The sequence below is a fragment of the Paroedura picta genome, chromosome 11, assembly GCF_049243985.1.
Source record: "Paroedura picta isolate Pp20150507F chromosome 11, Ppicta_v3.0, whole genome shotgun sequence".
Classification (NCBI taxonomy): Eukaryota; Metazoa; Chordata; class Lepidosauria; order Squamata; family Gekkonidae; genus Paroedura; species Paroedura picta.
Window position 1 is genome coordinate 6,756,103 of NC_135379.1, and position 22,872 is coordinate 6,778,974.

The 22,872-nt window shown below is 57.3% G+C and overlaps 1 protein-coding gene across 2 annotated transcripts; it reads right to left on the minus strand.

Moving 5' to 3' along the window:
- Positions 1-1,748: 1,748 nt before the first annotated feature.
- On the minus strand, positions 1,749-22,635 carry SHH (sonic hedgehog signaling molecule). 2 transcript variants are annotated; one of them, XM_077303472.1, is made up of 3 exons: positions 21,914-22,635; positions 15,471-15,732; positions 1,749-3,773 (listed from the first exon to the last, which is right to left on the minus strand). In XM_077303472.1, the coding sequence occupies exons 1-3, from the start codon at positions 22,571-22,573 to the stop codon at positions 3,070-3,072; spliced, it is 1,626 nt and encodes a 541-aa protein (XP_077159587.1). In that variant the 5' UTR covers positions 22,574-22,635; the 3' UTR covers positions 1,749-3,069. The 2 variants fall into 2 exon arrangements, with proteins under 2 accessions (XP_077159587.1, XP_077159588.1); XM_077303473.1 differs by having other exon boundaries at positions 21,796-22,237.
- Between the last annotated feature and the right edge of the window lie 237 nt (positions 22,636-22,872).

Sequence of the window (22,872 nt, forward strand, 5' to 3'; positions counted from 1 at the left end):
AAGGTTGGGTTAGCCTGGCCCACCAAGTGGTAGGGCTATTGTGGAGCTGTGATCCTTACCTAGTGGTGCTCCAATCCCTTTAAGGTAGAACCAGCTTGGTTTAGTGGTTAAGAGTGTGGACTTCTAATCTGGTGAGCCGGGTTTGATTCCCCACTCCCCCAAATGCAGCCAGATGGGTGACCTTGGGCTCACCACAGCCCTGATAGAGCTGTTCTGATGGAGCAGTGATATCAGGGCTCTCTCAGCCTCACCCACCTCACAGGGTGTCTGTTGTGGGGAGAGGAAAGGGAAGGCGACTGTAAGACGCTTTGACACACCTTCGGGAGAGAAAAGCGGCATATAAGAACCAACTCTTCTTCTTCATCATCATAGGCCAATCGAATTGATACCTCATATGGCTGCCGGAAGGCTAAGGCAGGGAATGCGTTTTTTAGCTCAAGGCGATTGCAAAGGAGGTAGCCATGGTGGGCTGCCAACAAAGGAAAGTCCTGTGGCACCTGGAAGACGATCACCGTTTATTTCCATGCAAGGTTTTGGGAAGGGAGAGGCCCATTACGAACATTCGTGTGGAAATGGTTACTGACGGCCTTTCAGAAGTGCCACAGGGCTTCTGTTTGGTCCCAGGTTGGCTGACGCAAGATTGGCCCTGGGGAGCCCCTAAGAGAACAGCTCCTTTTCTCCATCACCACCACCCTTATGAAGCTGTTGTCCACCGAATCAGATCTTTGGTCCTTCAAGGGCAGCGTTGTCTACTCAGCCAAAGTTTCATGAATAGGTGGGTGTTAATTCGTTTTTGATATATTTTGAAAATGTGTTAAACATTTATCGGGTGATAGGACCATCTCTGGTCCTGTCAACCTGTCCTAATGGCCAATGGTGGGCCTGGGAAGGTGGGGGAAGGGGAGGGGCCACGGGTGGGCGTGGACACACCTATGCTTCCTATTCATACCCTACAGCAGGGGTAGTCAACCTGTGGTCCTTCAGATGTCCATGGACTACAATTCCCATGAGCCCCTGCCAGCAATTGCTGGCAGGGGCTCATGGGAATTGTAGTCCATGGACATCTGGAGGACCACAGGTTGACCACCCCTGCCCTACAACACGAAAAAACAGACAGTTCTGAATAAACATACCAACAGAAAATTAGAGAGAGTTCCAAGCTATCAAAACCTGTATATTTCAGTGTTTTTTTTTCCTCCTAGGATAGTGAAAATTATCTTTGCAAAGTTACCTGCAAGCTGAAGGCCGGTGTTATATGAATAGAATTCATGCTACAACTTTGAGTTGGGTATATAGTAAAAAGACGTAATTGTCAGCAATATAGAATAGGGAAAATATTGGAATATTGGAAACTTGCAAGGATAATTTTCGCAATCCTAGGAGGAAGCAACCACTGAAATATATGGATTCTGATAGCCTGGGACAGGTTCTCTCTTTTTCTGCATGACTGTGCCCCTTGTGGGGTTTCTCCAAGCCCGACGGATGTTTCAGGGGTTTCTCAATGGTGAAAATGTTGAGAAAGCTCCCCCAGGTTTTTGGAAAGAAGCCTTTTCCATCCCCTCCTGCCTGATCCTTTCTAACTGGAGAGCCCGGGAATTGAACCTGGGAACTTGTGTGTGCCAAGCAGAGGCTCGTCCCCCAGCCCCGTTTCCTCCTCAGCTACCCTCCATATCCGATGTCCACCGTTCCTATGGCCAGAACTTTTGAAAAAGGAAAAGGAGAAAAACAAGCTGATGCATCAGGAACTCTTTGTTCTTATATACTAACCAGACTGTGCATGGCACATTTTTATTTCTATAAAACTATTAAAACTATTACAAAATATTCCAAAAAATACATTTTAGTAAATTGACAGCGGTTATTTATCAGTTTATTAATGCAAAACATCCTGCCCCCCCCTCTGCTCTGTACAAACTATTCTCTATTCTCACTTAAATCGCCAACATGTGCGCTTTTTAAAAAATATTCTTTTTTTTTCTCATAAATTTCTTCTTCTCGACTTTGAAGGTTAAAAATAAGAGAGTTTCTCCCTTCCCTCCCCTCCCCACGGGGTTGCAAAATCGAGACGGTTTTGGGGTAACGGTCTTGAATCCCAGGAGTGGGAACAAAAGGAGCTCTGTGGTGTTTTTTTCTTGGGCTGTTTGTTTTTGTTTCATACAAATCAAAATATTTCAAAGACAATGCCGTGCGATAACAGGAGCCGACGTTACACTGGATACTATTTAAATTAAAATAATATATTCTCGTATTTTACACTATTTCCAAAAAAAAAAAAATGAAATGTGACTGTTAAGCATTGATCTCTCAAAAAAAAATTGAATTTACAATTCTGTGTATAAAAATATAATTTACGGACCCGCCTCCCCCCCCAACCCCATGAAGCTTCCCTTCTGTTTGTTCCAAGACACACAGAAGGGAAAGAGCAAAGCGATGGGCAGATGAGAAGAAGAGAGACAGACAGAGAGAGAGAGAAACATCTTTTTTTTTTCCTTTTGGAAAGTTTGGACACACGTGACAGGTAGAAAAATAGATCTCTGTGCAGTTTTGCTCGGCCTCACAAAATAATTTTCTTCTCCCTGTGAGTATTACAGTTCGCGTGATAATAAATTACCAAAAAAACTATTTAAGGCTCTTGAAGATCGGGTTCATATTCTTTTAAAACATCTATTTCAAAATACCAAACAAATAAATATCCAGGAGATGAAGACGACGAAAACAACAAAACAGACAAAAATATAAATCAAATAAAAATATATATATATTTATAAACTAAAGACGAAACTTCCTGGGCTTTTCCTGTTCTTTTACGTCTACTTTGGACTGTCCTACTATTGTTATTGACTCAAAGTCTCTTTCTTTCTTTCTTTCTTTCTTTCTTTCTTTCTTTCTTTCTTTCTTTCTTTCTTTCTTTCTTTCTTTCTTTCTTTCTTTCTTTCTTTCTTTCTTTCTTTCTTTCTTTCTTTCTTTCTTTCTTTCTTTCTTTCTTCATCTTAGTTCCCCCCCTCCTTTGCAATATTTTGTTCTTATGGGGGAGAAAGGCGGAGTGTTCCGAGGACCGTCCCCCCGCCCTCAGCTGGCCATGCCCAGCGGATGCAGCAGGTCCGAATCCAAGACCCAGCGGCCGATGTGGTAGAGGAGGTGGGAATACCAGTGGATGCCGGCCGTGGCCTCACTGGGAGCAGCAGGTGGAGAAAGGCTAGGATGCGGGTGGCCACCAGGGGGCAGCATGGCCAGGAGGGCATGGATGACCCGGAAAGGGGCAAATGCCCAATGGGCCCAGCTATGCTCTTCGATGACAGCATAACACGAAGCCAGCACCTGATTGATGAGGAGGGTGCCCTGAGCAGTAAGTGGGGCATAAGCCCCCGATGCCTCTTCCTGCAGGGACACCCGGTGCACCGTGGCCTGAATTAGCGTCTGACCCCCTTTGCCCAACACGTAGACGCGGTGTCCCGGTCGTACACGGCTGGCAAAAATGGGCTGGGGTTGGGAATGGTTCTGCCGCGGGGCCACGAAGAGCAGGTGAGCAGCCGTGAGCAAGAGACGTGTCCGGGGCTTCTGCGTCTCGATGACGTAGAAGACCCTGTGCCTGGTGGGGTCCTCTTGGTCCAAGAAGGTGAGGAATTCACTGTAAAGCAGTTTCCCCTGCCCGTCTGCTGCCAGTACCCGGTCGCCAGGGCTCAGGTCCTTCACCAGCTTGGTGCCGCCATGTTCCAGGTTCACCACGGCGGATCCGGGGAAGCAGCCGCCTGATTTGGCAGCCACGGAATTCTCTGCGTGGGAAAGAAAGGCGGAAGAATTAGTGGTGTACAGAGGGAACGACTCATCAATGATTAGAGGGCTAAACTAGCACTGACTTTGTCACATGTTGGGAAGCAACCAATGGTCTGGCCCGCTCTCATTTCAGCCATTCCTGCTCTTTGAGGTGCCAGGATACATCCTGGCCTGGGGTTACTCCTTGCCGAGGGCCCTCCCTTATACCCCAAACCCTCACTTCAACAGGTTCCACACCCAAAATCTCTGGGTATTTCTCGACCTGGAGCTGACACCCTGTTTAGAGGCAATTCATCCATTGGGTAAACTGGGGGAGGAAGTCTAATTATTCAGGTTCCATTATGAGACCAGTGCATTCACAATGAGGTAAAGCTCCCTGTCCACTGGAAGCGCTCTGAATGTGATGACACAGAGGGGCAGTGGTCCCCGGTCTCTGATGATGTCTAGTGTCCCTTGGGAGGTGGTGGGTTCTCCTTCTTTGGAAGCAGAGGCTAGAGAGCCACCTCATGGAAATGCTGCTGATTCTGTGAACTTAGGCAGATTGTAAGTGGGTGGGCAGAAGGGAATGTGTCCATGCTTGGCTCTTGTGGCCTTTTCTTGCATGCCCACATAAATGCCAATCACCACTTTGGGGTCGGGAGGCAAATTTATTCCAGACCAAACTGGCCAGGGATTCTGGGGATTTTTTTGGTGAGGGGGCATCATCTGGGCATGGAATTGGGGCCACTGTGGGTGGGCAGGTAGTTGTGAATTTCTTGCATTCCTCAGGGGGTTGGACTAGATGACCGTGAAGGTCCCTTCCAACTCTATGATTCCATGATTCTAGATCATCTCTTGCTATCAGTTGCTTCCTGGAAAGACTGAATTAGCTGTTTTGGGCATACTTCAACCCAATTCCCCCCCCCCCCCGGTGTGTGTGAGCTCTGGGGCCTTCCCTGGCAGCTGACTCTCTCTCCTTCAGGAGCCTGGCCAAAAACTTTGAATTCTACCCAGGCTTCTAACCAGGGGGTGTCATTGGTTGCGGTCGTTTTATGATCAGCTTCTGGCCGGAGGCCTGTTTTATGAATATCATTTGAGGCAGCTCCGTGTTTATTCCACGCTGTGATTATCCCCTGGGCTTGTTTTTAATATTGATAATTTACGTTGTTGCTTTTTATGATTTTGTTGTATTGTTTTGACTTGTGAGCCGCCGCAAGCAGTTCCCTGGAGAAGTGGCTCCTAGATTCCCTGAATGATTTTTTCTTAACACACGCACACACGCCTTTCTTCTTTCTTTTTTCAAAGGACAAAACACATTACGAATGTAAAAATGTTGGTCAGCGTACAAACAGATCATTTTAAGCCGCCGGGAGTTCTAAACGGGGTGGTGGAAAATCAAGGGGAGAAGGGAAGATCTAAAGAGAACCACAAAGACTTGGGGTAAAAGTCTGCTAAAAAGAGCCAGGCACTTTTATCGGAAGAGGTTTGTGTGTGCGCTCTCAACACGGGGGACTGTACCATCCAGGAGGCACATCAAGGGATGAGGCAGGAGGTGAGCAGAGGTACTTCACAGGATGTCTGCTGCGGGGAGAGGGACGGGAGGCCATTGTAAGCCACTTTGAGATTCCTTTGGGTAGTAAAAAGCAGGGTGCAAACAAATCAAAGCAAAACAAAACAGCCTGGGCTCCTCAAATACGAACCAAGCACCACCGTGGTGAGAGCTGATGAGGCCAGGCTAGCGTGGAGCTTCCAGGTCAGGCCATGAAGTGAACGGCAATGCTCAAAAAACTGTTTGTATTCCACTGCTGACCAGAGGAACACTTTCGTAAGCCCCCTCCAACTTCCTCCTCGCCCTCTGATCTCTGTGGGGTTGCTGGATGCCCTCTGCCCACCAGCCAGGCACGGGGATTCGGGTTGCCAGAACCTCCATTAACTCCAGGGGAACTGATCTCTGCAGTCTGGAGAGGAGCTCTAATTCCAAGGGATGCCCAGATGCCCCCTGGAAGTTGTTTCCCTGGGTCTTTCTTGGGGCCCAAGGCCTGGTCCCTCTTGTTAATCCACCACACTGCTGGGAGGATCTCCCTTTGCTTGTGTTACAAAGACAGTTCCAGGCGACCACGTTGGATAATGTACTTTCCATGTGCTTTGTTGCCAAGCAGGAAAATCAGCATCTAAAGCAGGGGTAGTCAAACTGCAGCCCTCCAGATGTCCGTGGACTACAATTCCCATGGCCCCCTGCCAGCGAATGCTGGCAGGGGCTCATGGGAATTGTAGTCCATGGACATCTGGAGGGCCGCAGTTTGACTACCCCTGATCTAAAGGTTCCACGGACCATCCTACGTGGACCAGCCCTGCTTAGCCTCTGACATCTGATGAGATCGGGTTAATTGGGACTATTCAGGACAGGACACGAGGACCAGTCCACACCCCACTGATGGGAAGCCCTATGTGGCTCCCCAGCACGGGGCCAGCCATGCTTGTCAACCCCACCCCCCCCACACCCCCACACACACTGTCATTGGTGATCCAGGTTTGGGTAGACAAGGTCAAGGGGCAAACTGCTGTTTGCAAGCTCAGGGGTCTGTGATTCTAAAGCACCATCCAGTCATTGAATCGCAACATGCAAGGGGAGGACGGAGGAGAGGGGGGTGGGCTGCAAGGTCTGGGACCCTTCGTGCATCGTGGCTTGGCACCAGGCGAGAACCAGCCCAGAACCTGTTTGTGCCGGCTCCGCTCTTCTTGGCTGGCATGAAGAGACTTTGGGATTCACAGGCACGCAATGTGCTCTTTCTCTAGATTGCACTCCTGGTTTTTCCTAGGTGCCACTGGGAAGGCGCAAGCCGACTTGTCGACAGAAGACTCTGAGATGCCTTCGATTTGGCTGGCCTCCTGTGGCTTAGCCAGAGCCGAAACCAGCGGGTTGCTGGAGAACGCAGCCTCCTTCTGGCTCAAGTCCATGTCTGTCCCTCTCTCGCTCCCTGTAATTATAATTCCAAGGCCTTCTCACAAGGAAGGGAAAATCCAGGCCTTAATTTGAGCCCAGGAACATGGGGGTTTTTTTGTTTTGTTTTTAGTGCCAGAGGAATAATTAAAGCAATCCAGGAGGGATTGCTCTGAGCACGTGCTCCTCTCTGCCGAATGCTCTGGGGACACTGGCCTCACATTCCCCAGGAGATTGTTCCACTTGCAGTTCACGTCTTTAAGGCGCCCCCTGCAACTAGGAAATGACCGCAGTGGCCTTGGTCCCAGGTCTTGGTGGCCACAGGCCTTCCCTGACAGTGCTCAGACTGTTGAGCTAGACTCCTGGCTTTTATTGCTGGGACAGAGAACGTGCAGGATACCAAACTGGAAAGCAAAGCGACCCAGTCTGGCTCCCACTGGGAGATCTGAGGGCTGGAGGCGAGCTTCCAGCTTGGAGGGGTAGGCTTGCGGCCCGCAACCCCTTTTTAACAATTAAGTGCTGGGAAAATCCCTCCAGTTGGCAGGAACACAGGGCTCGGCCCATGTGCATGAGAATGCCAGACTCCGAGGAGGAAACATGTCTGCCTCCTTCCCAGGACAGGCTGGGAGCCTTTGAAATCTAATCTCCCACCTCCTCCCCCTGCCTGTTTGTACACCTGCTTCCTTACCTATGAAGTTAGCACGCATTACATTAGAATGAAAGGGGCAGCCGGGGAAGGTGTTGAGGTGGGCTCGCTTTCCATCCTCCTGCAGCTGCCCAGATGCTAGTCCGGGGGAGACGCCGACCCAACGTGCCCTCCTTTCAAGTCTGAGGCAAGGCCTGCCCCTGCAATTGCCTGCGGGAGGGCAGGTGGAGACTCCCTGCCGTTGTCCCAAGAAGGGACCACGGCATGGTGGTTTAGTAGTGGCAGGACTTGGATGGGATGGGAAGCCACCAAGGAAGACTCTGCAGAGGAAGGCCACGGCAAACCACCTCTGCTTGTCTCTCATGTTGAAAGCCCCTGCAAAGGAAGGCAATGGCCAACCACCCCTGCTGTTCACCGTAAGTTCTGGAATGGGTGACCACCAAGGAAAGCTCTGCAGAGGAAGGACATGGCAAAGCACCTCTGCTTGTCTCTCATGTTGAAAGCCCCTGCAAAGGACGGCAATGGCCAACCACCCCTGCTGTTCACCGTAAGTTCTGGAATGGGTGACCACCAAGGAAAGCTCTGCAGAGGAAGATAATGGCCCACTACCTGTGCTTCCCATTTGCCTTGAAAGCCCCTTGCTGGGGTTGCCATGAGTCTTGGATGGGAGGCCACCAAGGAAAGCTCTGCAGTGGAAGACAATGGCCAACCCCCTCTGCTTCTTACTTGCTTTGAAAACTCCTTGCTGGGATCACCATAAATCCACTGAGACTTGAGAGGGCTTGTGTACACGTGTTTCTAACTGATACTGGGACAACAACTTTTGTACCCCAAGAAAACATGAGGGCAACTTTCCCCTTTCCTTGCTCGCAAATAGCCTGCTTTGCTCATGGGCTTAAATCCATTCCTTACACCGATTTGAAATTTTGCATCAATAAGATGAGATGGTTGGATCTCCAGATGTCCAAGGACTACAGTTCCCATGACCCCCTGCCCGCATGACACAACCAATAATCTCCTGAGGCTGAGCAATGTCGGAGAACATTGACAAGTATGAGACCCTTCTACCTTTCTGAGAAATCGGTCAGATGTCGCGATACTGCTGTTTTAAGTGAGGAACTCCCCATCAGCTTCTGAGGAACCTCAACATCCCACAAATACACTTTGTATACTGCAACACCCAAGTTTCTCCAGGATGAGAAAAGTCAGCTGGGGCAGTTTCCCCAGGGTACGATCTCAAAGCAGTTTTGTGAAGCTAAACAGGGCCCGGCTGGTTTGGGAGACCCCCGGGACTCCCAAGTGGGCCACTGTGACCCTAGGCTAGAGAGAAATGTGACTGACGGTACGGACTCCCCCTTGTTCCAGGGCAAGTGACATCCCTGAGAGCAGCCTGAGAAAGCAACCGGCCTACGTGACAGAACAACTCTTCCCAGGAAGTTTCATTGGAACTAGGCAGGGGCAGGGTAAACGACAGAGCGGTACATCTCAGCGGCCGCGGAAACTCTGTTGCTATGGAGATGCAGTTGCTAGGGAGAATTTGTGCTCTCGGATGCACTTCAAAACAGCAGGCAAATCTGTACCAGCGCAAAGGGCATGTCCCATGCTGGCACACTTTTAATTTGGTTCGTTGCTGGCCTAGTTTAGGCAGGCTTAGGGCATCTGACGGAGAGAAGGTTACTCAGACATCTCTGAAGGGTCCCCAAACCCTCACTGCCACCCCTCCTGGAGCAAAACGATGCCTTCTGGACGGTCTTCCGTCCTTGTGCAGATTCCCCTCATGTTGAAACACAGGCTTCAAGTGCCTCCGAGTGGCAGTCTGTCTTTTCAACATCAATTCTGGGATTGTTTCTCAGATGCCAGGGCTTGGCCTGGCTTGCAACCACAGCATCCAGCGGAATCACAAAATGCAAAACTGACTGAAATCCTCAGGAAAATAAAGGGACAACAGAAGCAAGGAAGCCCAACTGGTTGAGAAAACAGCAGCAAGCGAGGTGTCTGCCCCCAAAGGCCTTCAGAAATGGCCATAACACCAGATCAGACTCCATCATATTTGCCATCAGCAGAGCCTGGTTCTTTATCTGGAGATGCCCAGGATAGAACTGGAGACCTTCTGCATGCCAAGCAGAAGCTCTTCCACAGAGCCACAGCCCCTCAAACAAGTGAATGATAAAGGAAATCCACGCCTGGCCGAGAAGGCTGGCTTCATCTCTGAAGGTTTCTTTCACACCTTACATGGTTCTACATCCAATATGTTTTTGTCTGCACCCAAAGCCCCTAAAACAGGGGTGGCCAAACTGTGGCTCTCCAGATGTCCATGGACTACAATTCCCATGATCCTCTGCTGGTAGTCCATGGAGGGCCACAGTTTGGCCACCCCTCCCCTGAAATATGGATGTCACGAGCTTGCCTTTTTAAGTCCTGTACCACCCTGTGCACCTTCACCAGGGGTTCATGGGTTCAGGGGCTCATGGGAATTGTAGTCCATGAACATCTGGAGGACCACAGGTTGACTACCCCTGCCCCAAACAACACACAGGATGTGGCCACCATCCCCTTGTTCATTCGTTCAGAGCCGATGGCTGACACAGATTTGGGAATCAGAGCCAGGAGAGATGCAAAGTTGGCAGCAGCCACGAGGAAAGAGAATTCGAAATGAGAAATCGGCTATGAGTTGACCACATTTAGACTAAATCCTTTAGAGCAGGGGTAGTCAACCTGTGGTCCTCCAGATGTCCATGGACTACAATTTGCTGGCAGGGGCTCATTGGAATTGTAGTCCATGGACATCTGGAGGACCACAGGTTGACTACCCCTGCTTTAGAGGGCCTTCCATCCTTGATTGCACTAGAAGAGCCAACATAACTATGCCCCAGTTTGGCTCACTCTCAAGCGGCTTACAATCACTTCCTCTCCCCACAACAGACGCCCTGTGAGGCAGTTGGGGCTGAGAGAGCTCTGACAGGACTACTCTGGGAGAACAGCTCTGAGAGAACTGTGACTGGCCCCCAGGCCACCCAGCTGGCTGCAGGTGGAGGAGCAGGGAATCCAAACCGGTTCTCCGGATCAGAAGCCGCCACTCTTAAGCACGCCACCAAGCTGGCTCTGAGCACAGGACGGTCCCCGGGCCAGAGAACCAGTGGGGCTGGGCCTACCAGAGAGGTGCCCCCCCTCCGTTCCCTCCAGCCTCCTCCTTCCAGCCTCCTCCTTAGAGCGGGCGGGATGGAGGCGCCCAGAGCACGGAGGTTGTTCTGCCTGGCGGGCAGCCTCAGTGACCACAGCTTGAGTCCAGCTGCCGGACCCTCTCCGGAGGACTTTGGTTCTCAGGAAGGGCAGAAAGCAGAAAGGAAGTTTGGTATCGATTGTCTCCGGCTTCGTGGCTTCTGCTTGGCAAGGCTGGTGGGTGAATCAGGCAGAATTGTTTTTTTTGGGGGGGGAAGGGGGCAATGAAATAGCAATCTGCCTTTTACGTGGGAGGGAAAGGACCTCTTCCAGACCTCTCTCCCACCCCACCCCCCACCCCAGCCAGTTCCTGCCCCCCTCAGCCTCCGCTGGCCTTTGTTTGCCCACTCCAAGGGCCTGGGTGAATGGCTCCAGTTGTGCGGCAGCCGGGCAAACAGGCCGGGCCAACTGGTGGAGGTGTGAAAAATCTGCTCCTTTGAGCCGGCCCTCCTTTTGGGGCTCCCTAATTAAAATCCAATAAAGGGTCCCCATTGTCATTCGGAGGCCGGGAAGAAAGGCAGCCTCTCCTAGAAGAGAGGACACTTCCAGCGCGTCCCCCCCAACCCTGTTTGTTCAGGTGCTGGCACACACACACCCCCAACGCCAATTCACACACGGACCCTCCACCCCCCACCTCCCACACACCCCAAGGCCTTCCGAGCCCTGTTTGCACAGACGGGCCACTTTTCCAAAACACTCAAGATGTGGATTTGAATTTGAAATGGAGGCGCTCGCTCCCCTAGCCCCCCCCCCCCAGCCCCCATCCCTGGTCCCTTTCACTGGGCCTAACCTCCTCCCCTCTGCCCTCTTAGCAGTCATTCAGGCCCGGGGAGGGGAAGTCGCCTCCCCTGCATTCCAAAGGCCCGGATCAGACTTTTTGCAAACAGAGATTTTGGGGAGGGGGCCGAAAGCGACTTTCCGCCGAGAGCCCAGGCTGGTTAATCTCCTCATCGGATTCCCAGCCATGGAGCTGCAGCCAGGCCCTTCGGGAGCAGCTGGAGGGGCCCGGGTTCGAGGCAAAGCCGTGTTGTGCAGTCGCACGACCTCGGCTGACACGCCGCCCGATAATTCCTCGCCCATCTGGGTGCGCCCTGCATGCTAATGCCCGGATTTGCGCTTCCTGCAACACGGGATCAGACCAGGGCTGGCCGTGGAAAGAAGGCGGCTGTGTGTCCTACAGCGGGGGAGCCTCGGCTACTGTCGAAGCAGAGGGACGTCCTCTGGAAGAGAATGTTGGCTCCAGCCATGCTTTAGATCAGGGGTAGTCAAGCTGTGGTCCTCCAGATGTTCATGGACTACAATTCCCATGAGCCCCTGCCAGCGAATGCTGGCAGGGGCTCATGGGAATTGTAGTCCATGAACATCTGGAGGACCACAGCTTGACTACCCCTGCTTTAGATGAGAGCTGGTAGAGCTCCGGAGCTGAACGTGTAAACTGGGTGGTGTTCTGCCCTCGGTAGGCCAACTGAGCTCTTCGGAAGGAATACGTTTGATTTGCCCTGCAGAAGGCCTGTTCAAGGGCCCCTTTTGTGTAGAAAAGAACACAGGGGAGTAAAGAATTGGGGAGGGGGGGCTGGCCTATGGGCACAAGGCCTGTTCACCCCCCGGAACACAAACGCATATTGGACCCCATCCCTCTAAACCAGGGGTGGCCAAGGTGGCTCTCCAGATGCCCCTGGACTACAGTTACAGTAATTGTAGTCCAGGGATACCTGGAGAGTCTCCGTTTGGCCACCCCAGCCCTAAATCACACGCTTCCCTTTGGCCAAGGTAGACTCCATGCCCAATGGAGCTTCCATTGATCAGCGCACCTCAGCATGCACCGCCATCCTTCCCCTCCAAAACATGCATTTAGTTTTGGGTGTGTTTGTAAATTGCCATGAAATCACAGCCAACTTGTGGTGCCTCCTCATGGGAGTTTCAGGGAAAGAAGGGGTAGGCCACTCAGAAGGGGTAGGCCATTGCGTGCCTTAGCATGGTGATCCTGGCCTTTCCTGGTGGTCTCCTGGTGGTCTTTTCCCAAATTTTAATCAAGAACCTCCCCCACCCCCGGGTCAATTTTGTCCCACTTTACCAACATTAAAATCTACACCAAGCTGCCCTACAGCTGAAGATAGGGTCAACGGGATCAGCCCAGGAAGCATTTTGCTCACTGCAGCCTTCAGTCAGCGACTCTACTCAGAAGTAAGTCCCATCTTAGGCAACGGGGCCTACTCCCAGGAAACTGTCCTTTGGATTGTAGACTTAATTTGCTTTCAAGACCAAAGGCTGCCACCGTCTGCCAACAAAGTCTGGTCTCGGAAGTGAAGCAGGGGCTACCCTGTGTGGTCTTTGTGTGGGAGACCCCCACGGATTGGGGTGGTCCTTCCTCCAAGCAACACTAGGGGGCCTGATGATAGCAAGCCATCTCTGAGGGTCTGAGGGTCCCTTGCCTGGCAGCCGGAGGATCCCCGGATCTGCTGGCCACACGACACACACACACCCCATACAATAAATAGTGTCTGGGAAGAGCAATTGTGATCTAGATCAGGGGGTGTCAACCTGTGGTCCTCCAGATGTTCATGGACTACAATTCCCATGAGCCCCTGCCAGCGAATGCTGGCAGGGGCTCATGGGAATTGTAGTCCATGAACATCTGGAGGACCACAGGTTGACTCCCCGTGGTCTAGAGCAAGATGCTCAAAGCGACTGTTTCAAAAGCCATTAAGGGGCCCTACAGCCAACCACCCAGCAACCATGCCTGAGGATCTGAACCCATAAACCACATGACCCCAAATGTTCCCATCGGTGGTGAGGATGTTCCAGATTCCCCTCTCTGTCTGGCATGGCGGCGAAGAAAAGGAGGCCTCAGACACGCTCCCCTCCAAGTCTCCCCACCTTCTTTCTTCCCAGGGTGCTGGGGCAGACTTTCACCAGAGGGTCGTGTGATGGGGGGCAGCCAGGAGGACCATCCAAAGTAGCAGGTCCAGAGCCGGAGGAATGGTCCATGCAGGCAGGGCTGGCTAGAGGGATCCTGCTGCTGCCACCCCTCTCCGCCCCACACCCATACACTCAGTGAATCTTCTCTCTTCCCCCTGCCCCCTTGGCCGGCGCATGCTCCCGTCCTCCCCGCTCCCTTCTTATGTCAACCGATATATTTAGAGGGAAGTTCATTAGGGTTTTTTCGCGGCTGGGTGTTTCTCGACACTTTCCGAGACGTTTTCTCGGCTAAAAGCTGCCATCGAACAGCAGCGGAGAGCCCAGGAGACACCCGAGAGGACGGAGCCGGGGGGGGGGGGGGGACCGAAAAACAAAACCAGAGACGCGTCTCCCAATCCTTCTCCGTTAACTGCTTTGCTAAAGAGCGATAATTTATGCGAAGGGGGCTGGGAGGCGGCGGGGGGGGGGTGGGAATCGGGCGGGAGTGCTGCCTCGCTCCGAACAGCAGGTGGCGCTCTAAGCACAGCGGAAAGTGGGCGAACTGACCCTCCGCTGGCTGAACCGGATTGCAACCAACACCCCCTCCCGCCCCGAAGGGCGAGGGAAGCAGGGCGCAGAAAACCCCAATATAGGGGGAAATGTTCTAAATAACCCTTTTGAGGGTGACGATGGGGCGCAGAGGGCATTTCACACCACCTCGCTTAGGTAACGGCGTCGTTTGGAAGCGTCCCTGCACCCCATTAAATGCTTGTTCCGCTTTCAGTCTCCTTTCCGAAGCCCCGAGCTGAACCCGCGGGCAGCTTACAGGAGGATCCATTCCAGACGACCCAGAGACCCCTGCTGGGAGAGACGCGGTCGTCTGGATGGGGCTCCGTGGAACACCCTGGGCGAGCTTGGGAGGCGACCGGCACTTCGCGGAGCCCCCCGGGCCAGTCTGGGCTGTGCTTCGCGCGGGGGGGGGGGGGGGGCTCGTTGGATCTCGGCCACGACAAGTGCCGCCCACCCCCGCCTCGAGTCGCTTCCACGCCGAACTGCAAGGGGCTGGCTGAAGGGGTCCCATGAGGCCCTGCAGACCCCTCTCCTCCACCACCTCTGTCAAGACACTGGCCAGGAACCTCCAGGTTCAAGGGCAGTCTACCTCCGGGTTGCAGGAGGCTGAGGACAAGGGCAGAGGCCTTGCGTGCCCCCCTTCTGGGAAGCATCTGGCTAACAGCTGTCTGGCGCCCAGTGATGGTCCCTAGATCAAGGGTAGTCAAACTGCGGCCCTCCAGATGTCCATGGACTACAATTCCCATGAGCCCCCACCAGCGTTCGCTGGCAGGGGATAATGGGAATTGTAGTCCATGGACGCCTGGTGGGCCGCAGTTTGACTAACCCCTGCCCTAGATGGACCCTGGACGAGTCCAGACAGCTCTTCCGACCCTCCCAGCCTCAGCGCTCCCAAGGGACAGACGACAGGTCGGATCACGCGCTGGTCTGAGGTTGGTCCGGTCACTGCTTGGCCTCCTCACCCGTGCATATCCCTCCGCCGGCTTCCTAGCTGAGTAATCCTACAACAACGGACTCTGCAGGGGCCGCTCTCCTGCTCCCCCCCCTCCCACCTGCCCCCGGATTTCTGCCCTCTCCGGTTTCCCCAGAGCGCCCTCCTCTCCTCCTCCAGAATACAATAAACGACAACTACTTGTAGGCAGCAGAAGACCGCGTTGCATACTCCAGGTACTACTCCTGGTAGTAACAGCCCTAATTGCTCTTGCTCTCCTTGTTCGGCCCTCGGCCCAGCCCTTCCAGTCCTCCGTAAGAGGACCCGTCGTTGATCCCCGCGCGAGCGCCACGTCCTGCATCCCTCCTCCTCACCAGAAGCGTCCCTAGCCATTTGCCACCGCTAGTAAAGTCCTCGGGAAGCCGCTGGGCGAGGGCGGGACGCATGGGAAGGCTGCGGGTCGTCCAGTCGCTCGGGGGAGGGGTCGGGGGGGGGCGGGGGTCGCCTCTTACCGGCCTTAACGGAGCAGTGGATGTGCGCCTTGGACTCGTAGTAGACCCAGTCGAAGCCCGCCTCGACGGCCAGGCGCGCCAGCATGCCGTACTTGCTGCGGTCGCGGTCCGAGGTGGTGATGTCCACGGCGCGGCCCTCGTAGTGCAACGACTCCTCGGAGTGGTGGCCGTCCTCGTCCCAGCCCTCGGTCACGCGCAGCTTCACGCCGGGCCACTGGTTCATCACCGAGATCGCCAGCGCGTTCAGCTTGTCCTTGCAGCGCTGCAGGGGGGGGGGGGGCGACAAGCAGAGCGTTGCGGGGGCTGATCTGGAGGGCCGCAGTTTGACTACCCCTGGCATAGACCCTCCCGCCCTCTCCCGCCCCGCTCAGCCCGGGCATACGTAGGGACGGCGGCTCATAGGGGATGCAGACTAGTCCCGCAAAGGTCCCTCCTCGCCCCTGGGCAGTGGGCAGTTCGAGGGTCGGCCTGGCTGCGAGCAAAGGAGGACGCGATCCCTGAGGCGGCAGAGCCCTTCCAGATGGCGTCAGATGGATCGGCCCGGTGGGCCACCTAGCCCGCATCCTGCCTCACCCAGTGGCTAATCAGTTCCTCTGGAGGGCAGACAACGGGGCAGAGAGGCCGTGGCCTTCCCCTGGTGCTGCCTCCTGGCTCTGCCATTCAGAGGTAGAGTGCGGTAGAGTGCCTCTGAAGGTGGAGGCTCTCCTCCGCCACCCTGGCTAGTGGCCATTTATGGACTAGCCCTCCTTGGATCTCCCTCATGCGCCTCCCGGGTGGCCCTCGCGGCATCTTGTGGCCAGCGCGGCCTGTCAAAGGGCTGGGCCGATCCTGAGCTCTGGGAACAAAGGCCCGGGGCGAGCGCCACCTCCGGCCTTCCAGGCTGAGGATTCAGGTTTCACGGCCGCTTGCGCCGGAAGGGAATCCCCGCGTGGACACTGGAGGGTGACGTCCGGACTGCGCGCTGGGCTTTCGGGATGAGCGCAAAGCTGGGATCGGGTGCCGAGGGAGAGGCGAGAGAGAACCAAAACGCTCGAGGGATCCTAGCGACCTAGAAGAGTCAGGCCGCAGTCCCAGGAGGTCGTGCCCGAAGCACCCTGCGAGTCGAAGCACGTGAGTGCCGCGGCCAAAGCGCTCTATAAATGCGACTGCTGCTAGTTTAGGACCAGATTTCTCTCCGGCTTAGAATTTCGTTCCCCACGGCGTGCCAGAGAGGCCGCTGGGGCATCGGCGCACCCCACGGGTCCAGGATCCACACTGCGATCGCGTCCCTGCCCAGTCCTCCTGGTCTTAAAATCCTTTCCACGGATTTCCCTGAAACTTTCCCTGCCTGTTCTACGACGCATGCGCGGACTCCGAACACTCGAAGCTGCCTTAAACTCCGCGTCGTCCACTCTGATTGGCTGTCAGGGGTCAGGCGGGGGTCCTTCGCAAGACCCGCGATCCTTAAGCTGTGAAGGGAAAAACTGTCCTTGGGCTTCATTCGTGGTAAGAAGCACTTTTCTAGCAGGGCGCTGGTCTCCGACTGCTTTGAGAAATTCATATGAGGATAGTTCTATCAACAGCTCAATGGCTACGTGGTACCTCCATGTCCAGGAGGACTATACCACGGAATGCCAATTAGGGAGAGGGCGACAGCAAGGGAGAGCTCTCATTTTCCTGCGAGTTTCCTGGAAGGACCTGTCTGCCCCCCCCCCCTGGGAAAGGGCATGGGTGCTTCTTGGAGGGATGCTGACAAACGATTCAATCCCCAGCCCTTCTCCATCTGAACCCCATTCACACCGAAGTCAGTTCGGTTCCCTTCAGAGACCTCCCAGGCAGCCATCGGCCCACGGGACCGTCCCTCGTGCCCACGAAGGCTGCCAAAGCGGCCCCCGAGGGAAAAACTAAACTTTCTCTCTGAGGAAGGGTCTGTCCACAAGCCCCCCATGAGGCGATGCTTTTCGGCTAGGGGGTTGAATTAGAAGTAAGCCCCGTTTATGCGAAGAGAGTTTAGCTTCGAAGGGAACGAAAGGAAAGTTAAGTCGGATTGTATCCTGTGAGCCTTACTCCTAGGAAAGTGTTTCTTGGGGTTGAAGACCCAGGCTCAGAGGCCTGCGGAGAATCGGGGCCTTCAGGCCCAGCCTGCAGACAGAGCTCTCCTGACTTCGCCCCCCCCCCCCATTTCTGGCTGGGCGGCTGGGTCGAGATACACCTTTTGTAGACTCTACAGGTAAGGGGGGCAGGTGCAGGTTTGAACCGTCTCTTGTCAAATGGACTCTCCCCCCAGGGTTGCCTGGACACGACAAAGAACACGTCAGAGGATGAACTGTGTTGCCCCCCTCGTCTTGACCTGCTAGCTTTCTGCGTTCCTGGATGTTCCTCGGTTTAAGTGAACAGTGGGAGCGACCTCACCCTGGGGCCCATGTGGGATCCTCCCCGTCCCTCCTGTGATCCATAAGGGTGCACTGAGGCGGATTCGGATGGGAGTGAATGGGGTGCCAGCAGCGGGTTTAGACCCACATTTTCAAACCATGCCCTCCCAATCCACACGTTGGATAATGCGCTCTTCATGCGGGTGAGAAGTGGGGGGAGGGGAGCCAATTCTAAAGCGCACCTGTCAATGGTTCCCAACATCACTCGGCTGTTTCTATAGGCAGGGAGGGTGTGTGGAACTGCAAGCCCTGCCGTCGAGGCAAGCTTACTCAGCCAGGTCTCGGAAGGGTCGGCCCTGATGAGGACTTGGATGGGAGACCACCAGGAATCCCGGGGTCACCAGGCAGTTGGCAGGCCACTTCGGAGCGCCTCTTGCCTTGAAACCCCGACGGGACGCAGGACCTTCGGGGCGCCAGGAAGAGGAAATCCCCGGACAAGGCAAGAACCCTTCTGGGGCGCTTTGTGCCGTGGCCTGCCTCCGCGTCAAGGCCCGGGCTGGCAGGGAGGGGGGGGGTGTTCCCAGGCCCGACCCTGATTCGCTTCCGCGATCGGGCCCGCCGGGGCCAATGTAGGACGGGACGGCCGGGCGCGAGTGGGTTGATCTTCTGTGGCGCTCTTTTCGGGATGCGCAGCGCTCCTTCTGAAGCCGCGGTGGAGGTGGGTCGGCCAAGAGGGGCCCGGCAAAGCCGCGCACCGGCGCCTCAGTGAGGCTCCGCAGGAGAGCCGGCCTTCCCCTTGCCCCTCCCGCCGCCACCGCGGACCCCCCCCCCCCACTCTGCAATGCCAGGGTGGCTTCCCTCCCCGGACAGCTCTGAGAGGGGGAGGGACAGGCCAGTGGAGCAAGGCGGGAGCCCCCGATCAAGCCCCGTTCTGCGCAGCCCCCGGGAAGCGTGGCGTGGCGGCCTGGGCCAGACTCAGCACTCCTCCCCCCCCCCAAGGGAAGGGGCAGCCAAGTTGCGCGACAAGCCCCCCGCCCCCCGCCCCGGCTCTCAGCAGCTACCGCGGCCACCCCCACCCCCTTTCCCAAATCATTGGCTGCGAGCTTCTGGCTCCGGAGCGCAATGGCGAATTCGGCGCAGCTTGGACCCAGGTTGCGCCGCACGATTAGGATAATGCCCTTTCAGCGCACTCTCGCACGAGAGTCCAGCTGCAGAAGTCCTGGGGAGAGGGCGTCACCCAGCCTGAGCGGAAAGCGCTGCCCACGGGGCTGACTCTCGCGTCAAGGCTAGGATCGGGCTGCGAGCCGCGCTGGGCGGAAGGGGCATCGGAGCGATCCCGCAGCGCCCCCCGCCCCTACCTCGCCGCGACACCTGGCCGGGGTGTGTGCGCACAGGCGCCTTCGCCCTTCACTTGTTCCTGGGTCCCCCATCTCCCCCCCCCTCCACGTCATTTCAAGCGAATTCCAGCTTCCTCGACGGCCACCGCGCAGGCACCCTTATCGCGCCTCCAGATCCAGCCAGCGGCGGCAGAGGGCAGGGCGCGGGAGGTCGGGGGACGCAGGCAGAGGTGTGTGGGGGGTGTATGTCTGGGTGGGTGGGTGGGTGGGGGGTGCCTGGTGCGCAGCCTACTCTCGGCAGGGCGGCCGCCACCTGGAAAGAAAGAGGAAGGGACCCGCCTGCTGCCAACCTGGGTCCCCCCCGCCCCCTTCTCCTGTTTGCTTTCTTTCTCCCCCTCTCGGGAAGTTAATATTAACCCGCCGCGGAGGCATGCCAGCAGCCATTCCGAAAGTTTAACAACTCCATGCAGGGCGCCAGATCCTTTCTCCCCCCCCTCCAACAGAGGGCTGAAATGCCCATCAGGGCAGGGGGGAAAGAAGGCCGCGCCCCCCCCGGCTCCCACCTTTTGGGGGCCAAACTAATCGGCCCCCCCACGTCTATTTGTGGAGACCCCATCTCCACTAAGGACCCCCGCCCGCCCGGGATCCCTCGCCGGTTCTTCTTCCTACCCCGGGGGCCGCCTGGGAGAGAACCTTTTTGCAAAGACCCCCCCCCCCCCGCCCCGGGCTACCTGCCCCTTGCGCCTCGTCCCGTCCCGTGCACCCCGACGGAAAACAGGACCCCCCCATGCCCCCCCCCGGGAGAGGGGAGAGTGGTCGGGCGCGCGCCGCCGCTGGGGGAGCTTTCCCCGCCGTCCGGGTCTGCCGCGGGAAGTTGACAGGAGGTCAGAAGTTCAAGCGCTGCCAGCCGCGGCAGGCCCGTCCGAAGGCGCTGCGGAGAGGGCGGCGGGAGAGCCCGTGGGCGGCGAAGAGGCGCGGGGGGGGATCGCGGGGGGGGGGGCGGAGAGGAGCGAGGGACGCGCCTGGCTGTTCCTCCCGGGGCTCCCGCGCTTCCCTCGCCAGCAGCCAGAAGACAGCAGCCGCTTGAGCCCTCGCCTCCGCCGCCGCCGCCGCCGCCTCCTTTAGAAAGGATCCCAACTGAAACCCTAGCCGTTGCGATCGATAAGGCGAGAGAGGAGTAAGTGGAGCTGAAAATGCGACTTGCGGCCGCCCAGGCCTCGCCACCCCCCACCCCCACCCCCACCCCCCGCGCCGATCTCGCGTCTTGCAGCTCCGCCAGGGGGAGGGAGGGGGCAAGGGGGGGCCGCGAACGAGCAGGAGGACCGCCTCGCCCCCCCCCCCCGCGCCTGGCTTGGTGCAAGTGCAATGGCCCGGGGGAGGGAGGGGGCATCTCTCGCTGCTTCTCCCCCCCCCCTCGCCTCTGCCTTCCCGGGCGCACTCCGGCCTGGGCGTATTTAATTGCGGCTCGCGCGCCTCGGTCTGGCGGCGAGGCGCGCGCCGATACTCCAAGGGGCAGGTCGATTTAAGGTGGTCGGCGCGAGATGGCCGAGATGGCCCCTGCCTCGGCCCGGGAAAGCAGGCCGGGGGAAGGGGGGCGAGTACAGCCCCCCCCCCGTGCAACCTCCCCTCCAGACTCCCGCGGAGTTCTTATTATGGACTCGAAGGGGGGGCTTCAACGTACTAATAGAGGGGGTGGAATGGGGGGGGGGGGAAGGCTGTTGACCTATATTTGGAAGGCGGCCCAGAGACGGGCAGGGGAGGCAGGTACCTGGAAGGCACTCCGGAACTAGGAAGCGCCGCCCCAGGAACGACCGCGGAGAGCTCCCCGGGGCCCACCCCTGCCGCGGATCCGCAGGGGGGAGCGAGGTCCTGCGTGGGGGAGCCCGGCCTGGCCCACGAGGCGCGAGATCAGGTGCATGGGGGGTGGGGGGAAGGGAGGCGGGGCTTGCTCCGGGACCCCTGGAGAGGCAGGCAGGCAGGCAGGCGCGCATCCTTAAGGAAATGTCGATCGGGTCAGGCTCGGGAGGGCCGAGTTGCAAACGGAAGAAGCTCCCTGAGAAGCGCCGGGAGGAGGAGGAGGGGGTCCCGGCCCACGAGCCGGGCTCCTTAGGCTTGGCCTTGTCAGGCTGCCGGCCGCGCCCTCGGGGGCTTCGCCAGGCTGCATTGCTGGTTTCCAAAAGGGAAAGCGCCTCTTCTCCAAGAAGAGCGCCGGGGCTGCCCCGGGGGGGCGCGGCTCTTGGCCGGGGGGGGGAGGCGTGCGCGGGGGTCTCCGCTGAGCCACAGACCCAAGGGGGACCCTCGAGGGCCGTGGGAAGAGGCGGCTGGCCCACCGGCTCCCGGGCAAGGGCACCGCGGGGCGCTCCCCGTGGACAGGCCCGGCCCCTCCCCTCTCCCTCCTGCCTCCCCGCAGCCGCCACCGGCGCCCCGCGGCAGGTCGAGGAGACGCACCGGCGCGCCTGTCCCCCTTCCCAACTTCTTGCGCCGGGGCGCTGGATCGCCCCGGGAGCAGCGCCCGGCGGGCCAAGCCCCGAGCCCCGGGGGCGGCTCGGCGGGAGGGAGGGGGGCGTTGCCGGCGCTCTGCTCCCGCCGGGGGCTGGTCCCTCCCGGCGGGAGCGGCGGCCGCGAGGCGAGCCTGACCTGGGTCATCAGCCGGTCGGCTCCCGTGTTCTCCTCGTCCTTGAAGATAATGTCCGGGTTGTAGTTGGGCGTGAGCTCCTTGAAGCGCTCCGAGCTGCGGCTGATCTTGCCCTCGTACCTGCCGCTGGCGCCCAGCGTCTTCTCGGCCACATTGGGGATGAACTGCTTGTAGGCCAGGGGGGTCAGCTTCTTGGGGTGCCGCCGCTTGCCGAAGCCCCGGCCCGGCCCGCACGCCAGGCCCGCCGAGAGGAAGAGGGCGCCGAAGAAGACCCCCGGCAGCGCCAGCCTCCGCGAGAGCAGCATGCCGCCCCTGCGAGCGCCGGGAGCCCGGCCGCCGCTGTCCCCCGCGCGCTTCCCGGATCGCTGGCTGGCTGGCTGGCTGGCTGGCTCCCGGCCTCTCGCTCGCTCGCTCCCTCTCGCTGGCTGGCTGGCTGGCTGGCTCCCCCGTCTCTCGCGCGGCGTCTCTCGAGAGCTGCGTCTGCCGCCTCCGCCTGCCGCGCCTCCGGGCGCCTAGCCCCCCAGCCCGGGCAAGACAGGTGCGGCCAGCGGGGCTCCGGGCGGCCGGCGGATAACGGGACTCATCGGACTGCGGCGACGGCCAAGCCGGAGGGCAAAACCAGAGGGGGCGGCGGCGGCAGCGGCGGCGGCTCTGGATTCCGCGCGGGGAGCTCAGCTGGGAAACGCTGGGGCGAGGAGCGAGCCTGCCTGGAGTTATATTATAGCTGCCCGTGCTGAGTGCTGATTGGACGGGGCCAGGCGAGCGCGCCTTCTGATGCATTTAACCCTCCACAAGGCACCGGGGGAAAAAAAGGAGGAGAAGAAAGAGAAGGAACCCACTTGGAAGACCTCTCTCGCTCCCTTTCGCCTTTTACCTGAAGGGATAACATCAGTGACGCCCCCCCCCCCATTCTTGTTAAACTTTCTTGGCAGGAGGGGGACATTTAGAATACAGTTTTATCTCTATCATCACTTGAAAGGAAGAGAATATAGATTAGACAGATGGATTATTTCAAGGTGTATTGCTACTCTCTACAACTTTCTTTCTTTCTTTCTTTCTTTCTTTCTTTCTTTTTTTCT

Bases quoted from the DNA above. Each gene is read 5' to 3' on its own strand.
- SHH (XM_077303472.1), bottom strand. From the start codon at position 22,573: ATGCATCAGAAGGCGCGCTCGCCTGGCCCCGTCCAATCAGCACTCAGC. The intron at 15,733-21,913 runs GTACGAGGGCAA...CCCCCCCTGCAG, and splicing joins ACGCTGGGCGCCAGCGGCAG to CGCTGCAAGGACAAGCTGAA. The intron at 3,774-15,470 runs GTAAGAGGCGAC...TTTCCCACGCAG, and splicing joins CCACTGCTCCGTTAAGGCCG to AGAATTCCGTGGCTGCCAAA.